This window comes from Beta vulgaris, chromosome 2, assembly GCF_026745355.1.
Source record: "Beta vulgaris subsp. vulgaris cultivar EL10 chromosome 2, EL10.2, whole genome shotgun sequence".
Classification (NCBI taxonomy): Eukaryota; Viridiplantae; Streptophyta; class Magnoliopsida; order Caryophyllales; family Amaranthaceae; genus Beta; species Beta vulgaris.
In genome coordinates this window covers 33,328,219-33,345,381 of record NC_079203.1, presented here as the reverse complement: position 1 = coordinate 33,345,381, position 17,163 = coordinate 33,328,219, and the positions used below count along the sequence as shown (strand labels likewise).

Sequence of the window (17,163 nt, the reverse complement as noted above, 5' to 3'; positions counted from 1 at the left end):
TGGTGGACACCTACACCTGTGATGGAGCGTCCATAGTCTTCCATTTTCTTGGTAATTCTGGGGTTGTTATCAAACTTCATCTTCAGAATTTTTTTAACTGATGGTATCAGCAGGTAGGTTCGTAGTTTTACATTATGGATTTTGTGAATTTTTGTAAGAGTTTTGCTAGATTATTGGGTAATTTTTTTTATTCTTGTGGTGGCGCCGGTGTTAGTGGCGGTTGGACCCGGTGGTGGTAGGAAAAGGGAAAGGGGAAGAGAAAGGGAGAAAAAGGGAGAAAATGAAAAGACATGGAGGTATACATAAAAAATATAAAAATATAAAAATATTGATTTAGGACGTTAGTAAGTAATTTTAGGGCATCATTTAGCAAACTCTCTTCGATTTTCTATTGCTATATTGTGTAATGCACAATTGTTTAGGTAATGTCACTTTCAAGTTTTTTGGTTGGCACTTTTTAATCTATTTAATGTAAAATAATGGAAAAAGTGAAAAAAAATAGTACTTTTAGGTGGAAAAAGATAAAAAATATAATAGTAATATTTTTTAGTGGACCAATTACCCCAAATAAGGAAAGTTTAAACAATAAAGCAATTAAAAATCAACAACCATTTTAACCAGAATAATATAAACTTTTGCCCGTTCTCTCGTAATAATACAAACTTTTGATTATTTTTTAATAATACAAACTTTTGATCAAAATTCCTCCGGCAATTAAAAAAAAAGAGCGAGTATTTGATAAAATAACTTATGAACCATAGCGTCTTAGTGAGAAATCTATTATTTTTTCATATGCTAGTACAAAATTACCCATCTTATATTAAAACATAAACAAATGTACTTTAACAAAATGATTTTTTTATATATTTATTAAAAAGCGTTATCAAACGAATCTATGCGTCACGTCCCAGTCTCCCTATCATTACAAGTCTTGAGCTCAATACCTAAGTTTTATCATCAAAGACTTCATAAACCCAATAAAATCTTATGGTTTATTTTCTCCAAACGGAAAAATGATGAATGTGTATCTATAAGTTAGTTATATTTATATCCTAGTCAGCACAGTTAGTTAGTTCTATCTGTATATAAAGCACATGTATAGCTCATGAGAAAGCTTGAAGACTATTACACAAATTCTGTAATAAACTCTCTCTCTAAGAGTTTGTTTCTCTCTCAATATGAATTCTGATCTCATATCTTCCTAGATTTCTAAATGGTATCATAGCTGTAATCTCAAGAAGAGATTGATTTTCTTTAGAAACACTGAAATTGTTGTTTCTTGAAGAGCAATTATTTTCGCTGAAGTTCGAAATTCCACAATTGAAATTCTTGAATTCATTGAAGATTTTTGGTGAAATTTTATATTCAATGGCAGAATCTGAAGCAAATTCAACTCGCAAGGATTCTGTAAACACTAATGGAGGTAATTTGGATCCTCTTTTCATTGCTAATTCTGATAATCCTACATCTTCATTGGTTTCTGCTGTATTTTCTGGAACAAATTTCATTAGATGGAGTAGAAATGTTAGACGTGCCTTGATTGCGAAGAATAAAGATGGTTTTATTACTGGATTAACTCCTAAACCTAGTGAATCTAGTCAAGAATATTTGAAATGGACTAGAGCAGATGATATGGTTATGAGTTGGATACTCAGTTCAATGACTCCACAAATAGCAGATGATTTTGCATATGTGAGTACTTCGGTTGAATTCTGGCAAGAATTGAATGAAAGATTTGGACAATATAACGGTTCATTAATCTATCAATTAAAGAAAGAAATTGATAGTTTAAGACAAGAAAATCTTACCATAATTGCATATTATGGAAAGATCAAAAGACTTTGGGATGAGCTTAAGTCTTTAAGAATGTCACTTACCTGCTGTTGTGGTGCTTTGAGCAAATGCACATGTCAATTTGTAAAAAGATTGGCCGATATTGAAGCTGAGGATAAGCTAATGCAATTCTTGCTAGGCTTAAATAGTGGCTTTGATAGCACTATTACCAATATCTTGTCAATGGAACCTTTACATACCATAAATAGATCATTTTCTATAGCACAACAAATAGAAAAACAAAAAGAGATATCTGGTGTATTGGAGGCTGGGGAAAGCAGTGCTATGACAGTTCAAAAATATAATCAAGGAGGTATGTTTGCTGCTATATAGAGATTTCAAGGGAAAAGGGATTGGAAGAAAGAAAAATTTGATAAAAAGTGTGACCATTGCAAAGGAAAAGGTCATATCATCGATCAATGTTTCAAGCTGATTGGGTATCCTGAGTGGCACACAATTGTGAAGAATGCAAAAGGAGGAAATGCAGGTGGCATAGTAGGCAGTAGAAAATTTGCTGCTAATGTTCATATTAATAATGGACATTGTGATTCACCTCTGGATTGTGAAGATGATTCAGACTACAATGATGGCAAGCAAATGAATTCTCAGATGATAAACAAAATTTGCCAAGAAGTCATGAAAATGATGAAAGGAAAAGACAAGACAAACACATCTGCTGCTGGAAACATGTCTTTTGCTAGCTTTGCAGGTAATGTTTGTTATTCTATGAATTTTAACAATGATTGTACACTTGGATTGTGGATTCAGGAGCATGTGATCATATGGTGTATGATGAACATATGTTAATTGATAAAAAGTTGCTTAAAAGAGAGATTAAAGTTGGGTTGCCTGATGGGACATTAAGAATGGTATACAAGACAGGAACTGTTGTGCTTAATGAATATTTAAGCATTGATGATGTGTTATTGGTAGAAGGTTTTAAACATAACTTATTGTCTGTTAGTAAGTTGGCAGAGAAGGACAATGTCTTGGTGCATTTCACTAAAGATAATGCTATTTTCAGGACCTATATAAACACAAGGTTCTTGGAATTGGTAAGAAACAAGGAGGTTTATACTATATTACAGCAATGCATGTGATATAAATAAGAGATTGTGTGCAAGTTCATCTTGTCATGTTGTGGAAACATCTTCTAGTACTGGTATGTTACCTAATAAGACTACTATAGGTAGACAAATTGCATCTAATACTGTCAATGATGTACATTTGTTACATAGCAGATTAAGACATCTATCTTTGTCCAAGATGATACATATTCCTGGTTTTAGTTGTAGAAATATGCATGAGTACAACTGTGGTATATGTTTCAATTCAAAGCAACATAAACTTCCTCTTTCTGTTAGTAAGAGTAGAGCAGATCAATGTTTTGACTTATTGCACATTGATCTATGGGGGCCATACAGAGTGCATGCTTTAAATGGAGCAAAGTATTTTTTAACCTTGGTGGATGATCATAGTAGAGTTACCTGGACTTTTTTATTACATAACAAGTCTCAGGTTGCTAAAACTCTTGAATATTTTTTGAAAATGGTGGAAACACAGTTTGGAACACATGTGAAAACTACAAGATCAGATAATGGGATTGAAATAGTGAAGAAACAATGCATTCATATGTTTATGTCTAAAGGTATTATGATGCAAAAGAGTGTGCATATATTCCTCAACACAATGGTAGAGTTGAGAGAAAACATAGGCATCTTTTAGAGATGTCTAGAGCTCTTAGGTTTCAAGCTCATTTACCTAAAAAGTTTTGGGGAGAATGTATTTTACCAGCAACATACTTGATAAATCATCTACCTACAAAAGTTTTATCCTGGAAAACACCATATGAAGTGATGTTTGGTAAACCATCTTATTACAGTGGATTGAGGAATTTTGCTTGTTTGTGTTATGCTTATAACATGAATGTTCATAAAGACAATTTTGATGCAAGAGCTAGAACTTTCATCTTTATAGGTTATCCATCTAGCCAGAAAGCATATAAGTTGTATGATCTTGATACTCATACTACTCTTGTATCTAGAGATGTAGTATTCTTTGAACAATCTTTTCCTTTCTCAACAACTGATACAAACACAGAAGTATATAAACCTGACATGGTGAAATTTGTTGATGAAAGTGAAATATGCAAACAGAACAGTGATACTTCAAATCTAGTTTCTTCTTCTTTATCTTTATCTCACAATTCTTCCTCCACTGAAACTTCTAATTCTATTCCTATACTTGAGTCTATACCACAATATGCTTCTCCTATACAGTCTAACATAAATTCAGATCCATGTTCTCTTAATACTGATGTTTCTATTTCTTCTCCATCTTCTAATCATGACACCACTAGTGGAAAAAAGCAGTAGGGCTGCGCTGAAAATGGCATGTAGGGCTGCGCTTTTTGAGGGCAGCCCTTTCCATCGCAGCCCTTCAGTATTCAAGTAGGGCTGCGCTAGAAAAGCGCAGCCCTTCACAACGAAGGGCTGCGCTTTTTTCAAAAAAGCGCAGCCCTTCCTAGCTGGAAGGGCTGCGCCTTCTTCACAAGCGCAACCCTTCTAAGTTTAGAAGGGCAACCCTTCTAAGAAGAAGGGCTGCGCTAGTGAAGGACTAGCGCAGCCCTTCTTGCTAGAAGGGCTGCGCCAGTTTAAACTAGCGCAGCCCTTCTTGTTAGAAGGGCTGCGCCAGTTTAAACTAGCGCAGCCCTTCACTTTATATATATATTTTTTTTTTTGCGTGCACACAGCCTGCACATACCAGCAGCACAGCCTGCACCCACACACCACCCCCACCCCCACCCATAACCTCCCTTGGACAAAAAAAAAAATGCAAATTGCAATACGATAATATATGACAAGTGGAGAAAGGTAATAATTAACTTCAAATATATTAATAATAATGTAAAAAGCTAGTGTACATAGGATTGATAGAAACTAGTACATTGTTTTGGAGCAAATCTCATCCTATGCAATCATCGGTAATGTGGACGCCAACTTATCCCGAACTTCGTCAATTTCTTCTTTGGTGAAGTTACTCAAACGTGGTATGGAACTAGCATAACCTTGCAAAACAACCAAGGAATAAACATATACAAAAAGTCAATCATTTTACCGTAGTTAGTACTTCTAAAAATGACATATACTTCCCGAAATGGAATCAAAATCAAATGCAAGCCTAAAATCTACACACTAGTTATAATATATCTCATATAATCATGTTCAAAGAAATTTGGGTTAAATACTTATAATACATTTTGGGAGCGAAAAAAGGCCAAAATAGGCCGGAAATGGCCTTTTCGTTCCCGAAATGCAACCAACACAAAATTAAAGCCTAAGAATCTACATACTAGTTATAATATGCTCATATAATCATGTTCAAAGAGAATTTGGGGTTAAATCACTTCATAACTACATTTTGGGAGCGAAAAGGCCAAAATAGGCCGGAAATGGCCTTTTCGTTCCCAAATGCAACCAACAAAAATTAAAGCCTAAGAATCTACATACTAGTTATAATATGCCTCATATAATCATGTTCAAAGAGAATTTGAGGTTAAATCACTTCATAATACATTTTGGGAGCGAAAAGGCCAAAATAGGCCAAAATAGGCCGGAAATGGCCTTTTCGTTCCCAAAATGCAACCAACAACAAATTAAAGCCTAAGAATCTACATACTAGTTATAATATGCCTCATATAATCATGTTCAAAGAGAATTTGGGTTAAATCACTTCATAATACATTTTGGGAGCGAAAAGGCCAAAATAGGCCGAAATGGCCTTTTCGTTCCCAAATGCAACCAACAAAAATTAAAGCCTAAGAATCTACATAATAGTTATAATATGCCTCATATAATCATGTTCAAAGAGAATTTGAGGTTAAATCACTTCAGAACTACATTTTGGGAGCGAAAAGGCCAAAATAGGCCGGAAATGGCCTTTTCGTTCCCAAAATGCAACCAACAACAAATTAAAGCCTAAGAATCTACATACTAGTTATAATATGCCTCATATAATCATGTTCAAAGAGAATTTGAGGTTAAATCACTTCATAACTACATTTTGGGAGCGAAAAGGCCAAAATAGCCAAAATAGGCCGGAATGGCCTTTTCGTTCCCAAATGCAACCAACAACAAATTAAAGCCTAAGAATCTACATACTAGTTATAATATGCCTCATATAATCATGTTCAAAGAGAATTTGAGGTTAAATCACTCATAACTACATTTTGGGAGCGAAAAGGCAAAATAGGCCGGAAATACAACAAACAACAATTGGAAACCTAAAAGTTACATACCTTTCGAAGATCAACAACATCTTTGCAATAGTTGACGATATCGAGCATGAACCTCATGACGTAATACCCACACGCAAGTCCACCTTCTTGTACCGGACACTAAAATTCACCAAAGATGCAATAAATGACATGTTATATGTGTATTATGTGTTTGTATAAAAGGATGCAAAAAATATTACATGTTACCTCGACTAAATACCAAACAGGAGCTTTTCCTTGTCGAAGTCCAGATGAAGTAATCTTCTTCATCACACTACATCAATACACATTATTATAAGATTAGATGTACATTTAATATTTAATAAGTAAGTGTGCATATATAGTTTCATTAGGCTACCTATTTAACAATGATTTGACTAGTAAGGACCGTATTGTTCCTTTACGCAAAGAATCAAAGTGGTAGACTTCGTTACTTGACACACATATTGCAATGAGTGTCCAATGGTTCCTACAACAATAAAAATAATGTTATTGTTATCGTAGAACAACTAATAGGTCAATTTAATTAATTAAAAAGTCAGTTTAACGAAGCATACGATTCAATGTAAGGAAGAAGAACGATCTTATATCCAAGACGAGAACATGCGTTCAAAGAATCCTTGAGATATACTTTCACCTCTTTTTCGTTTTGTACGCAACTGTCATCTCGTACAAAGCTTGGACATAACCAACCAAAGATTGGCTGACTAGATCGCCTCACATCATTGTATAATAGCCTGAGAATTCATATTGATAAAAATAAAACTTACTTATTATGGAAGTTATTATTAGTTGGATTGAATACTACTTAATTAATAAAGTATTACCTCATGAATGTTTGTATCATGGAAACATTCAACTCTTCCCCAAGTAAGAATTCTTTAATATCAACCTTAAATGAAGGTCGATGTTTCCATCAATGTAGTGGAATTGGTGGTGCGACAACTTAATCTCAATCATTGCTCATCGCTGCATCACTAATGCACTCATGTAGCCAGAAGCACGGTTTAGTAAGGCGTTGCACCACCTCCATATCCGTAATGAGTGGATACTTTCGTAGAATTCGTTCCCACTTGGGCACGTCGGCCTCCCTGAGGTGAAGCTACCTTCTTTCCCTTCCTGTCGGCCTTCCCCGAACCCTAGTAATTAGTTAAATTAAAAGATATTACTGACAATCATATATAGGAACTATAAAAGAAAACTATGTATATAACTTATGTTAGAGATTGTACCTGATTGCTAACCGCACCAATGCACGCGGCCATAGAATATAACTGCCAATGGAATCAGACAATAACTGTAGACCAACTGCTGCATTCGGCAGCGGAAGAGGAAATGCTTCGAAACCGGCACAATGTCTAACGCTGACCACATAGTGAATATCAGCTACTGGCTGGTTGTGCAATAGTGGCCGGTCCCTAGGGGGCTGTACAGATCCATAAGCCACGATAATGAATCTACCATGACCATCTCCTTGATTACATAGCTCACATGGTGTCTCTTCCTTTAAAAAAAAACTCTATTCAAGGTTAGTCTATGAAACAACATATTTAAGAACAATAGTTGTGATATTAAACAATTACCGTTAACTCCGGTTGTGGACGAGGCTGCGTTAGAAACAGGCTGCATAGGAACATTGCCCTGCGTGAAAGCACCAAAAGTCGGTAAGCCCATCTGCGCCAAAATGGCGTTGAAATTCTGAGTCATCTCCGCTCTGAGCTCCTCCCGAAGTTGGCTTTCATAGCCTCCACATCTATGGAAGGTGATGAATTGACACTGGAGGTAGTGGATCTGGACGTAGAGGTGTATTGATCACCATACACCTTTCTCACCCCGAGGCGGACACCTCCTACGCCCCTCACACGTCCATACTGGTCCCGTCCTAGAGTCTCGTGTAAGGCATCAACTTGTCCTCTAGGAGTGAACTCACCAGCTGCCTCCTTTTCCTTCAAGCCAATCTGCATAAATGATAAGAGAGAAATACTCGTGAGCGCAGAAGTTATATTATTATGTAAACCTTATCAATAACTTATAATATGTACTTACAATGGCATTAGCTATCTGTTTTGTTCCGGGATCAGGTATGATTCTCTGTCCCTTTGCATCAACCCCATGCATGGAACACCACCAATCGAGCACTCTATCTGGTTGCCGCTGTGCAACTGTCGTCGTAGAGCTAGTGCCCGATTGTCGTGGTCGACGCAATCGTGGGGTAATGGTCATACATCCACGATTCTCTCGCCTGACCATACGATGAGCACCCAGATGGTGTAGTGCTTCCTAGATTTTGCATTCGCGCTATTTTTCATAGAATTGCCTGAAACACACAAATATAAACAAAGGTTAGATATGGTGTTATATAATATTGGATCTGAAGTGTTAAATCTTAGCTAGTAAAAAATTCTTACAACAACTTCTGGGGTAGTTGTTTTTTGTGCAACAAATGCATGCCACTGCTCAGCTGTGATATGCCTCCATATCTGATATGGAAGCTTGGAGGGATCCTCAATGATGTGTCAGTGAAGCCTCAGAAGAAGGTGTTGCTTCCCCGTCGATAGTTTTCTTCTTCTTTGTTCCCCGACTTTTCTCCGCTTCGTGATCCACCCGACACTAGCTTGGCCTTGAAGTCTCGGAAGCTTTGGGCAACTGCGGATAGAAACAAATTCTTCTTCGCTTAATCATGGAATATGGAATTGATTCTACAAAGAACGCATTTCACAAATTATCAATATTACATAGTATATTTAACAAAGTGTTAAAATTCTAAATAATTATACGCGAATCTTACCATAGTATCTTCCCAAATCATCTTCTTCAAAGACTCGGGGACCTCTTTCCATGAGTGGAGAATGGAGAGCTTATGCATGCAAATCCCAATTTGCATGGCATACTTTTGACGCCATTTTCCACAAGGTTGCCCCAATGATCGTACTCCAAAGTCATTAGGGTGGGTTTCCCTAGTGACTTTGTAGGTCCCCTTCCTTTCCTCTTTTTCGTCTGCAAGTTCTTACTTGCAATTGACGTTTGTATACCTTTTTCTTCACGGCGAGCCATAACCATTTGCCGTTGTTCCTTTTTGTAATCGAAACACTCATCCTCGGTAGTGTGTTCCGCACTCGTATCCGTATGCACATCCTCCATGTCCCTGAAATGGTAAAAAACATACGAATTAATTATAAAAAAATAGGCAAATTAAAAATTAATTAAACATCGAATTGTAAAGGGGGGGTGCAGCGGGGGGGGGGGTGGGGGGGGAGGCAGCAGGGGGGAGGAGAGGGGGAGGGGGGGGGGAAGGGCTGAGGGGGGTCTGGCAGGGGGAGGGGGGTGCAGGGGGGAAGGGCTGCAGGGGGGGGGTCTGCAGGGCAGCAGGGGGTGTAGGGGGGGCAGGGGGAAAGGGGGAAGGGGCTGCAGGGGGGGTCTGCAGCAGCAGAGGGGTGCAGGGGGCAGGGGAAGGGGGAAGGGGTGCGGGGGGAGGGGGAAGGGGCTGAGGGGGGGGTCTGCAGGCAGCAGGGGGGTGCAGGGGGCAGGGGGAGGGGGGAAGGGGTCTGCAGGGGGGGTCTGCAGGGCAGTAGGGGGGGCAGGGGGCAGGGGGAAGGGGTGGAGGGCAGCGGGGGTGCAGGGGCAGCAGGGGGGGGGAAGGGGCTGCGGGGGTGTGCAGCAGGGGCAGAGGGGGAGGGGCTGCAGGGGGGGTGTGCAGGGCAGCAGGGGGGTGCAGGGCAGCAGGGGGAAGGGCCGCAGGGGGGGGGAGCAGGTGGGGAGCAAGGAGGAGGGGGGTGAGGGGAGGGGGGTGGCAACAAGAGGGAGGGTGGGGGGGGGGGTGGAGGGTGTGCACGGTGAGGAAAAGGCCAAATAGGCCAAAATAGGCCGGAATGGCCTTTTCGTTCCCGAAATGCAACCAACAACAAATTAAAGCCAAAAATCCACATACTAGTTACATTATACATCATATAATCATGTTCAAAGAAATTTGGGTTAAATCACTTCATAAGTACATTTTGGGAGCGAAAAGGCCAAAATAGGCCAAAATAGGCCGGAAATGGCCTTTTCGTTCCCGAAATGCAACCAACAAAATTAAAGCCTAAAATCTACATACTAGTTACATTATACATCATATAATCATGTTCAAAGAAAATTTGGGGTTAAATCACTTATAAGTACATTTTGGGAGCGAAAAGGCCAAAATAGGCCAAAATAGGCCCGAAATGGCCTTTTCGTTCCCGAAATGCAACCAACAACAAATTAAAGCCTAAAATCTACATACTAGTTACATTATACATCATATAATCATGTTCAAAGAAATTTGGGGTTAAATCACTTCATAAGTACATTTTGGGAGCGAAAAGGCCAAAATAGGCCGGAAATGGCCTTTTCGTTCCCGAAATGCAACCAACAAAAATTAAAGCCTAAAAATCTACATACTAGTTACATTATACATCATATAATCATGTTCAAAGAAAATTTGGGGTTAAATCACTTCATAAGTACATTTTGGGAGCAAAAAGGCCAAAATAGGCCGGAAATGGCCTTTTCTTCCCGAAATGCAACCAACAAGAAATTAAAGCCTAAAATCTACATACTAGTTACATTATACATCATATAATCATGTTCAAAGAAAATTTGGGGTTAAATCACTCATAAGTACATTTTGGGAGCGAAAAGGCCAAAATAGGCCAAATTGGAGAAATTACACACCTGAGTTTATGTCTCATGATTTATTGAGCTTCCGCCTTTTCTTAGGATCCTCAAGTACATGTATCCCTTCCGTGTGATCTACACGCATATATTCTCCGACATATTTACATCATCTTCCACACGAATTTCAGGATAGGTAAAGGGGGGAGGTCCTCAAATGCATCATATTCTTCCTCATTATCAACATCACCAATACCGAGGATACTCCTTTTACCAGGTACAACAATTGACCACTTATGATCAGCAGGATCAGTTACAAAAAATACTTGCTTGACTTGTGATGCAATTACAAATGGCTCCTCAGTTTCACGTAGACGACTAAGGTCAACAAGGTGAAACCGCAAGGATCATCGTTTCTTACACAACGTCGATTATTGTCAACCCACGTGCAACACAAGAGGCAAATATTAAAAGTACAGTAGTCCAGCTCCCAATTTCTTGTATTCGCCCATTTAGTTGCTTTCAGCATGTACAGGCGACTTATCTTTCGAGCTTGCATATTGTGTAGACGACGCCACAAGTGAAACACCACTATTTTGTTGCGATCTTGACTTGAGATCTTGACGTTCAGTCCAAAAGTATACCCATTAATATCATAACCCTCATAAGAGCGTACAGTTCACGAGGACCAAATGCTAACCACTTGACTGTTTCAGGAACACTTTCATCCAAATCATTGAGTACTCGTTTATGAAACCAATCAATGAAAGTCTTGTTATGCATTTGCGTCAATGCCCTCACTCCTTTTCCAGGATTGCTAACACGTAATTCCTCCATATGTTCACTTAAATAAGGATGGACATCTGGTACGTGATGCAATACAAATAAGTGAGCTTGTTTACGCTTTTCTACGGAAGGTGTGATCAATTTTGAACCAATTGTACCCTTGCCCTCAAGTCTGCCCTCGTGTCGGGATGTCGGAAGTCCAACAGGATCAACACTAGCAAAATACTCAGCCACAAAATTACTGATCTCTTCACCCACAATCCCTTGAATTATACTACCTTCTGGTTGTGCAGGATTCGAACTTTATCTTCAAAGTTCCCATATATCTCTCAAAAGGATAGCACCACCTCAAAAACACTGGACCACACAGCTTAATTTCTCGAACTAGATGGACAATGAGATGGACCATAATGTCAAAGAATGCGGGGGGGAAATACATCTCAAATTTGCATAGAGTTTCAACTACTCTAGCTGCAAGGAATCGAGGGTCGACGGGTCTAGGACTTTGCTGCAGATTGAATGAAAAAATGAACACAGTTCTGTAATGGTGTGCCTCACATGCTTTGGAAGTATCCCACGAATTGCAATCGGTAAGAATACTTGCATCATGACATGACAATCGTGCGATTTCATACTCGATAACTTCAACTCACCATTTAAGGTAACAAAGCGCTTCATATTCGATGAGTAGCCAGTAGGGACCTTAATGCCATACAATGACTCGCAAAAAATCCGTTTCTCTGCACGCGACATCGTGTAGCAAGCTGGTGGCAAATAATTCTTCTCCGAATCCTCCACCTTTTTACTTTTCTGAGTTTCATCATCAACCCTTTCCTCCCCTCTTTTCTTCTTCCTTCCGTCCCTTTTCTGAGCCCACAACTCTGGTCGAATCCCCTCTTTTTCCAAGTAAAGTCGTGACGCCTTAACATCTTTTGTCTTGCCCGGAATATTCATAAGTGTCGCGATAATAGCTTCACAAACATTCTTCTCTATGTGCATGAAATCCAAACAATGTCTGACCTTTAGATCTTTCCAATATGGGAGTTTCCAAAAAATGGACTGTTTTTTCCATAATCCTGTAGGTCTATCAACCTCACTAGCAGGTTTACCAAAGACTGTTTCAATGCCCTTCACCTGATTATAAACTTCAGTACCAGTTAATGGTCTATGAGCAACTTCTTCTTCAACCGTCCCATCGAATGCCTTCTTCTTAAACCGATAGGGATGGTCGCGGCTTAGGAGCCTTCGTGTGCGCATATACACATGTTTGCAGCCCTTAAGGTGTGTAGATTTCATGTCATCTAAACAAATCGGGCAAGGTTGTTTTCCTTTAGTCTTATACCCAGATAAGTTCCCATAAGCTGGATAATCGTTCATAGTACAAAAAAGCATGGCACGCAGAGTGAACATCTCATTAGCATACGCATCAAATACTAACACTCCTTCGTTCCACATCTTCTGTAAATCTTCAACAAGCGGCTGAAGGTATACATCTATGTCATTTCCAGGTTGTTTGGGCCCCGATATAAGAAGCGACAACATCATGTACTTGCGTTTCATGCACAACCAAGGAGGCAAGTTATAAACCACTAAAACTACTGGCCATGTGCTATGCTGCGAGCTGAGATTGCCAAAAGGGTTCATGCCATCCGTACATAATCCAAGCCTCAGATTCCTATCCTCATTACCAAATGACTTATGCACCCTGTCGATAGTTTTCCACTCAGGCGAATCAGCCGGATGCTTGAGCAGACCGTCTTTCTTCCTACGATCTGCATGCCACCTCAAATTCTTCGCATCTCCTTTAATTGAGAACATGCGCTTAAATCTAGGTATTATGGGTAGATACCACAACACCTTGGCTGGTGGTCCTTCACTACCTCCAGCTCCTTCACGCTTGTACCTCGACAATCCACAACGTGGACACTCATGTAAATGCTCATACTCATTACGATAAAGCACACAATCGTTAGGACAAGCATGTATCCGCTCGTACTCTAAACCCAAAGGACACATCAACTTCTTCGCATAATAGTACGACTTTGGCAGTTCATTTCCTTCAGGGAGCATCTCAGCTAAAACTTCCAACAACGATGTGAAACTAGAGTCCGTCCAACCAGCGTTCGACTTAATGTTGAACAGTGTTACCACCGCGGAAAGTTTGGTGTACTTTGTACAACCTGGATACAACGGCTTTTCAGCAGCCTTAGACATAGACTCAAAAATACGAGGTCGTCTACACGACTGATCTTCAACCTCGTGTATCATCTCGTCTACCCGATCCCTATCATCATCTCCAAATTCATCATCCAAATTCTCATCCCCTAACTCATCATCATCCTTCTTTTTTTCTTCACATACATCATTCTTTAATCCAGAGCTTCCCATATACCTCCCCTGCTCACCATGCCAAATCCATACATGGTATTGAGGCCTAAACCCACGGCGAAAACATGCTCCCTAACCACATGTATACTACTAACCTTGCTCACATTTCTACAATCCAAACAAGGACAATAAAAGTCGACTGCTCCAGAGGATGTTTGATATTCTAATGCACTTCTACAGAATTCCGAGACCCCATTCACAAACTCAATCGATTCACGACTACCATACATCCAAGTACGATCCATCTCATTCAAGAAGACCACCTCTAATAATTAAACACAACATTCATTATAATGCATCAATCATTATTAAAGTACACACACTCACATATTCAAATCACACACGTATACAACAAGCTAAGATAGTCACATGTTCAATTGTATGCATGCAGTCAAAGGTCCTTATCACTCCAACCTAACCCATCCTTGGACGTCTAATCTCACTAGTGAATATATGCCAACTTTTCAATTCTAAGGAAAATCCGGCAGCATTTCCCTACAGTTCTCCAAGTACACAATGTAGATAATTGCTTATCTACATATGTACCCAGAGAACAATGTATGAGCGAAACGATAAGCCAAGATTTTCCTCAAAATTGAAAAGAAGACACACATTCACCACCTAAGTGAGATCAAACGTCCAAGAACAGTCCCAAACCGGGGACTATTCAAGACTTACCCCTAATGAGTAAGTCTTGAACGGGTATCTAGGCATATATGATGATGATTCAAACAACTAGTTATATATTTTCATATATATAGCTAAATCACATTGCGTTTTCATACAATCTCATATCAACAAATAATATATTATATATACATTATAAAAAATACATATACATTCAATAAATTATCAACTTTGTCTACATGTTAAACTATCTATTAGTTACCTCTTAACACCAACGACGAGCAATGAAGAGAAAAGAGCTACTTGGGACTTTATTTGCCTTCCTTAGCCTCTTCTTCCTACAATTGACAAAACCCACATTGCACATTAATCATTTAATTCAATTAAGAAAAACAAAAGTAACTTAAAAACAAAATTAATTCATACTTTATTAACCACTCAAATGGTGGAGAAGAAGAGAAGAGAAGAGAAAGGTAGTGGTGATGGTGGAGAAGAGAAGAGAAGAGAAGAGAATAAATGTTGTGGGCGGCGCGCAAGGAGGTGGCCAAACCACAATGTTGGTGGAGAAAAAATGAGAAGAGAAGATTTTGTGGTGGAGAAGAAATGAGAAAAGAAGAAATGTTGTGGTGGTGGTGGTGGAAAAGAAATGTTGTGGTGGTGGTGGTAGTGGTGGTCGCGCAAAGTGGGTGGTGGTGGTGAGAACTAGGGCTCGCAAAATGAGTGGTGGTGGTGAGAATTAGGGCTCGAAAAATGGGTGGTGGTGGTGTCGGTTTTTCGCACGAAATTGAAGGTGAAAGAAAGAGGGAAAGAGGAAAGAGAAAATATGGGCGCGCATGCATAGTAGATATCGAAAAAAATAAACCCCAGCTAGTAGGGCTGCGCTAGTTTCAAAAAAGCGCAACCCTACCTAGAGAAGGGCTGTGCGTTTTAAAAACGCGTAGCCCTTCTCTAGGTAGGGCTGCGCTTTTTTGAAAAGCGCAACCCTTCACCTAGAGAAGGGCTGCGCTTTTCTAAAAAGCGCAGCCCTTCAACAATAGGGCTGCGCTTTTTTAAAATGCGCAGCCCTACTTGCGCAGCCCTTCTGCTTTTTTCCCCTAGTGCACTTTACCTAATTATCATGATTCTGTTCCAGTTATTAGACATAGTAGTAAGGCTGTAATTCCTTCTACTAAACTTAATGACTTCCTTACAACATATACTCCTCACAAAAATGTTCCTAATTCTTCTAGCTCTGAATCTAAGTCATTTGTTGTTAACTCTTGTCATATAGTTGAACCCAAATATTATAATCAAGCAAAACATGATCCTGATTGGATTCTTGCTATGTATAAAGAGATTCAGGCTCTTGAAGCCAATGAAACTTGGACACTAACTTCCTTACCTAAAGGGAAAAGAGCTATAGGTTCAAAGTGGGTATACAAGACAAAGTTAAAACCTGATGGTACTATAGAGAGGCATAAAGCTAGACTGGTTGCAATTGGTTATCAGCAAATTGAAGGCCAAGATTTCACTCAGACTTTCTCACCAGTGGCTAAGTTAGCAACAGTTAGAGTGGTGATTGCTTTAGCAATAGTGAAACAGTGGGATTTGTGTCAGTTGGATGTAAATAATGCATTTTCGCATGGATTTTTAGATGAGGAAGTATATATGGTTCCTCATGCTGGTTATTTCAAGGCTAAACCTAGACAAGTTTGTAGATTGCAGAAGTCCATATATGGTTTAAAACAGGCTTCAAGACAGTGGAATGAAGAGCTTACTAAATTCCTTATTTCTATTGGTTTTATTCAATCCAAGCAGGATTATTCTTTATTCACTAGACAACTTGATGGTGAATTCTTGGTGATCCTAGTATATGTAGATGATATGCTTGTGACAGGAACTTGTTTATTACAAATTCAAGAAGTTAAAAAGGGCCTGGACTTGGCTTTTACTATAAAAGATTTGGGGGGATTTGAACTACTTTCTTGGTGTTGAAATCACAAGGAATTCTGTGGGTACTTTTATGTCACAAAAGAAATACATTAAAGACATTCTTGTGGAACTGGTATGGAGGATTGTACAAGTGTTTCTGCTCCTTTGTCTGCTGGTTTAAAGTTGTCCATAGATACATGTGAAATATTACCAGAACTTGATGTATATAGAAGGGTTATATATGTGTTTTAAAATATACCGCAAGTGCACGGTGTCTGTTTAGCAGAAACTGGCAAATACGGGTCGATCCACAAGGAGAGGAGTTCTACAGATTTATGTCAATTATCTAACTACTTCCAGAGAGGAAAATAATTGAGTAATTAATAACTAAGCTAGAATGAACTAGAACGCAGAAAAATGGAAATTTATCAATTAATTAAAAGCCTAGGGCAATTGATCGGTCCACCATGCTTATACCAATCTAATCAATATAATAAAGTTCAACAACACATGGATTGAGGTTCGAATAAATAAAGTTTTTCGTGAATCCTTGGTCAGGCATTAACAACTCTTAGATTAACATATGGCAATACGGTCGCTCAACATAATCAAATCTACCTATTGTAACAATCCTCTAATGAATACAATCTTTCGATTCTAATTCTTATTAGCTAAACATAACTCATGATATTGCGCAATTACACGAATTA

General features: G+C 39.0%; 2 protein-coding genes across 2 annotated transcripts; one reads left to right on the top strand and one right to left on the bottom strand.

Moving 5' to 3' along the window:
* The first annotated feature begins 1,368 nt into the window (after positions 1-1,368).
* LOC104886925 (uncharacterized) lies at positions 1,369-4,208 on the top strand. Its single transcript, XM_057392959.1, has 5 exons — positions 1,369-2,146; positions 2,231-2,542; positions 2,602-2,888; positions 2,991-2,995; positions 3,482-4,208. Exons 1-5 carry the CDS (start codon positions 1,369-1,371, stop codon positions 4,206-4,208), a joined length of 2,109 nt encoding a protein of 702 aa, XP_057248942.1.
* Positions 4,209-6,092: 1,884 nt separating this feature from the next.
* LOC130590610 (uncharacterized) lies at positions 6,093-6,989 on the bottom strand. The gene is made up of 5 exons (XM_057393092.1): positions 6,937-6,989; positions 6,667-6,846; positions 6,468-6,578; positions 6,317-6,383; positions 6,093-6,229 (listed from the first exon to the last, which is right to left on the bottom strand). The coding sequence occupies exons 1-5, from the start codon at positions 6,954-6,956 to the stop codon at positions 6,116-6,118; spliced, it is 492 nt and encodes a 163-aa protein (XP_057249075.1). The 5' UTR covers positions 6,957-6,989; the 3' UTR covers positions 6,093-6,115.
* Between the last annotated feature and the right edge of the window lie 10,174 nt (positions 6,990-17,163).

What these genes read in the sequence shown, in the direction of transcription:
- LOC104886925 (XM_057392959.1), top strand. Translation starts at nt 1,369, where the DNA reads ATGGCAGAATCTGAAGCAAATTCAACTCGCAAGGATTCTGTAAACACT. An exon ending in TCAAAAATATAATCAAGGAG is followed by an intron (nt 2,147 to 2,230) that starts GTATGTTTGCTG and finishes ACCATTGCAAAG; the next exon opens with GAAAAGGTCATATCATCGAT. An exon ending in GTCTTTTGCTAGCTTTGCAG is followed by an intron (nt 2,543 to 2,601) that starts GTAATGTTTGTT and finishes TTGTGGATTCAG; the next exon opens with GAGCATGTGATCATATGGTG.
- LOC130590610 (XM_057393092.1), bottom strand. Translation starts at nt 6,956, where the DNA reads ATGATACAAACATTCATGAG. An exon ending in CTTCTTCCTTACATTGAATC is followed by an intron (nt 6,579 to 6,666) that starts GTATGCTTCGTT and finishes TTATTGTTGTAG; the next exon opens with GAACCATTGGACACTCATTG. An exon ending in GTCAAATCATTGTTAAATAG is followed by an intron (nt 6,384 to 6,467) that starts GTAGCCTAATGA and finishes GTATTGATGTAG; the next exon opens with TGTGATGAAGAAGATTACTT.